Source organism: Dendrobium catenatum, unplaced genomic scaffold (genome assembly GCF_001605985.2).
Source record: "Dendrobium catenatum unplaced genomic scaffold, ASM160598v2 fragScaff_scaffold_220, whole genome shotgun sequence".
NCBI classification, from domain to species: Eukaryota; Viridiplantae; Streptophyta; class Magnoliopsida; order Asparagales; family Orchidaceae; genus Dendrobium; species Dendrobium catenatum.
In genome coordinates this window covers 853,541-857,102 of record NW_021318682.1, presented here as the reverse complement: position 1 = coordinate 857,102, position 3,562 = coordinate 853,541, and the positions used below count along the sequence as shown (strand labels likewise).

Here is a 3,562-nt window from a genome sequence, read left to right as displayed (position 1 = left end):
TAATAAAACACAATGAAGAAAAATGATTCATGTAATCGATCCTACAGAATGGGATAAACACTTAATATTGTTGTTATCATATAATTTGTTTAATGTACATTAATCTAAAATTTTGATAAATTCACATTGCATCATATGTTAATATAAAATGATCAACATGCATGATTGGTGTAATTCACCTGTTGTAATTTATACAAGTTAAAATGAGCTTGATTTATTCTATAAACACCTGCGTGGTTGGCTTTTTATCACTTTTCTCTCCCCGATCCAAAGTTTTTTGTTTCTTCCCAACTCCCAAATCATGGTGGCTTTGAGAGTGACGGCCTCCCTCCCGTCGATTGCATTTGCTAATAGCCTCGTCCGTTGCAGGCCGGCCCAGCGTCCTCCCTTCGCCGCCTTTGCCAGTTTCTCCAGTGGCGGAGCCACTTGCGGGCAAGCTTCTCCTCTACAGCGGCAGCTTGTGCTTTACACGAAGCCCGGATGCTGTCTCTGCGAAGGCCTCAAAGAGAAGCTTCAGGCCGCGCTCTCCCTTGGTGGCTCGCACACTCTCCACTCCGTCGAACTCCAGGCTAATCTCTCCCCCTCTCTCTATCTCTCTCTGTGGCTTGCTCGCTCTATCTGTATCTGACTCGGTGGTTTTAGGTAAGGGATATTTCTGGGAACGCTGAATGGGAGAGGCTGTACCAGTACGAGATTCCTGTCCTTGCCAAAATACTCCCTGATGGTAGAGAGGTCGGTGGCATCTTTTTTCTAACTAAACTTACTATGTTAAAACGTGATAGCCCGTTAGGTGTTTGTTGATATGCCTCTTTGAGGAGGCGTTCCTTGTAATTGCATGTTAGGGTTGGAATATATTTTTACTTTGTATGCAGCACTTCTTAATATCAAGGATACCATTTATTTGCTGCTTAGTATTTTGGCATTCGATGGCGCTGATGTTTGGAAATAAGCAATATTTCAAACACCAAGAGTGAAAAAGAACACAAAACAGATAAATTTAGTGCGCAAAAAAAGGAAGAAGAAATAATTTTACATATAAGTTTCAGTATTTCTTTAGAAGATTTGTTCTCATTCCGGTCCCTAAGCAAGTTAACCATAATTTTTTTCCCATCATGGAGCCTCTAAAAACCTCTTGCTTACTATAAACACGTGCTTGATAGTAAAGTTTTATGAACCAATACCAAGCAGTAAAAATAAAAAACTGAGATGCACCACGTTGAAACAATATTGAAATGCTTTGCTTATCATGAACATTTTAGGCTCAAGTAAAGTCGGAGAATGCAGTTCTTTGAACATGTTAAGCTTTCTTTAGGATCTTGAAAAAACTAATTTGATTAAGTTATGGAGCAAGCTGTGATTTTTTAGTATGTTGTGGTGCAAGTGCTTGATTTCATTTGAAAATATGCGAGTTTGACATTTTCTTTAAATAAATGCAGGAAACACTTCCTAGATTGTCCCCTCGCCTTGGAGTTGAGCTCATACAAAAGAAAATTACTGCCGCATTAGAACAATAGGTTCATTTTGCAGGCGATATTGCTTTAATTTATAGATTTAAGGAACAAGATGGAATATGTTATTATCTGCCCCAACTGAATGGTCTTTGCTTTTCATCACAAGGCAAGAATTTATATGTCAGCCTTATTTTTGCTTTGATTTTTACTACCAAACCAAACAGAAGTCATGATATCTTGAGTTTACGGGATTGTTTTATCCCATCACTAGTTTGGTGACTACAATTGCATTTGCTGCTCTGCTTGTGGTGTTCGATTTTTCCAACTAATTGGTAAATCCTTGATTACTTGCAGGTTTCTAGTGCTTCACCAGATAAGTTTATTCCAGGTATTAGTTCTTAACCATGCTGCGGAATCTGAAATTACTTGATGTAATCTAGTGGGCTCAATACAAAATAATTTGAAAGTCTATATCTTCATTAACCCAGCAGGGATTTATCAGAACTCAAACACCTTCCATTCAAAATTTGATTAATATGTAGTGGCATATGTGGCTGTTCAGCGGTCTATCAAAAGAAGATCATAGATTGCAAATTTGATTAGGAACACTCTCTCTTTTAACGGTATGATGATGATGACATAATAAAATAGATAGGTTATTAAGCGGCTTCTTGAGATTGTAGGAGAGCATCATAAGCTTCCCTGCTATGCTTGGTTTGTCCGAGAGAAACCTCCAGAGCATCCTACTAATCATTTCCATTTTTCGCTTGCTGACACAGCTTGTGCCTTTATAGTGATATTTGTTATCCCAGATAAATTCGTCTTCTCCTTCATCTCCATATTTTTTTTTTGGACACTCTAAAAAATTGGTTTGTTTTAAGTGCATGGAGAAAGGGCACTTTGTTTCAAAGTGTAGAAACTTTGTGGTTTGCAATGGTTGAAAGGGGTTGGGACACGTCTAGATTTTCTCCCTAATCTCATGACAACGAAGCATATGGAAGTCAGGTTACCATCCCTCAATTTTTTCTCTATTAATAACTTCCCATTTGAATAAATTAGTATAATTCTATTTTTTATTTGATTGATCTTATAATAATAATACATTAAGAAGGCCCTATGTACATAGTAACAATAATGATGATGATAGTGATAATGATGATCATGATGCCTTGCTTCATTTTTCCAATTTAAAATCAAGGGGATGGTTGTACCAGCCCAAATTCTCAACTTTCGAGATATTGTCCGCTTTGGCTTAAAAGCCTCACCATTTTGTACAACAATTAAATCACCCATGTCAGAATTGCTCTGAGATGAGCACGCTTAACTCAATTTTTTCTGACGTCAAATTACGAGCTATTACAATGATCAACATGAATTGTTATAAGATGGTCGTGCAACGTAGTAGTTTTTTTTGCTATAGTTAAATTGTGGTTACCAAAAATTGGTGCTACTCCAAAGGGTAAGTATATCTTATGCTGGCTTAAGTTGAGTGGTTTTCCCTTCCACCTCTGAAACGCCCCCATCATTTCCTACTTTATAGTTCATTTTAGCTGTCTAATTGGTATGTATCAGCACAATGATGACAATTCTAATCTTTGCAAATATATGAGCTTTGGTTTGTTTTAAGAGACTTAAAGACATTCCCTTACACTCTGTGTGGAGCCAAATGAATATGAATATTTGGTCAAATATTAAGATTTTTGGTAATCTTAAATCTATTAATTAGGAGTGTTAATTCAGGTTAAAGAGTTAGGTTTAGGTCTGACACAAGTCCCAAAATTTACTCAACCTAAATCTACTTGGTACAAATCGATACGTTTATTATATGAGTCAAAATATTTAATCCGAACCTAACCCTTCTAAAACATTTATTATATAAATCATTTAATTTTTTGGATCAACACAGCCCACTTAACCTACATATAATACTAGCTTAATTAACCTGACTCTAACTTGTTTATTCTGAACTCAAATAGAATCGAGTCAATTTTAAGTTTATTTGATCAAATTGATCTCGACCCAAATAATAATTGGATTTATAATTCCCATCCAAATATAAATCGAATGTTAATCAGGTCAACCCAAACATGAAATTTTAATTAGGTTTTGGT

At 36.1% G+C, this 3,562-nt stretch overlaps 1 protein-coding gene across 4 annotated transcripts; it reads left to right on the top strand.

Annotated features, from left to right (window-relative positions):
• The first annotated feature begins 237 nt into the window (after nt 1-237).
• Nucleotides 238-2,102, top strand: LOC110099805. 4 transcript variants are annotated; one of them, XR_003700087.1, is made up of 5 exons: nt 238-568; nt 643-732; nt 1,437-1,617; nt 1,806-1,839; nt 1,943-2,100. XR_003700087.1 is itself a non-coding variant. In XM_020827089.2 (3 exons), the coding sequence occupies exons 1-3, from the start codon at nt 302-304 to the stop codon at nt 1,512-1,514; spliced, it is 435 nt and encodes a 144-aa protein (XP_020682748.1). In that variant the 5' UTR covers nt 238-301; the 3' UTR covers nt 1,515-1,721. The 4 variants fall into 4 exon arrangements, 1 of the variants encoding a protein (XP_020682748.1); XR_003700086.1 differs by having other exon boundaries at nt 1,940-2,100; XR_003700085.1 differs by having other exon boundaries at nt 1,806-2,102.
• Nucleotides 2,103-3,562: the final 1,460 nt, after the last annotated feature.

Bases quoted from the DNA above. Each gene is read 5' to 3' on its own strand.
- LOC110099805 (XM_020827089.2), top strand. From the start codon at position 302: ATGGTGGCTTTGAGAGTGACGGCCTCCCTCCCGTCGATTGCATTTGCT. The intron at 569-642 runs GCTAATCTCTCC...CGGTGGTTTTAG, and splicing joins TCCACTCCGTCGAACTCCAG to GTAAGGGATATTTCTGGGAA. The intron at 733-1,436 runs GTCGGTGGCATC...AAATAAATGCAG, and splicing joins TACTCCCTGATGGTAGAGAG to GAAACACTTCCTAGATTGTC.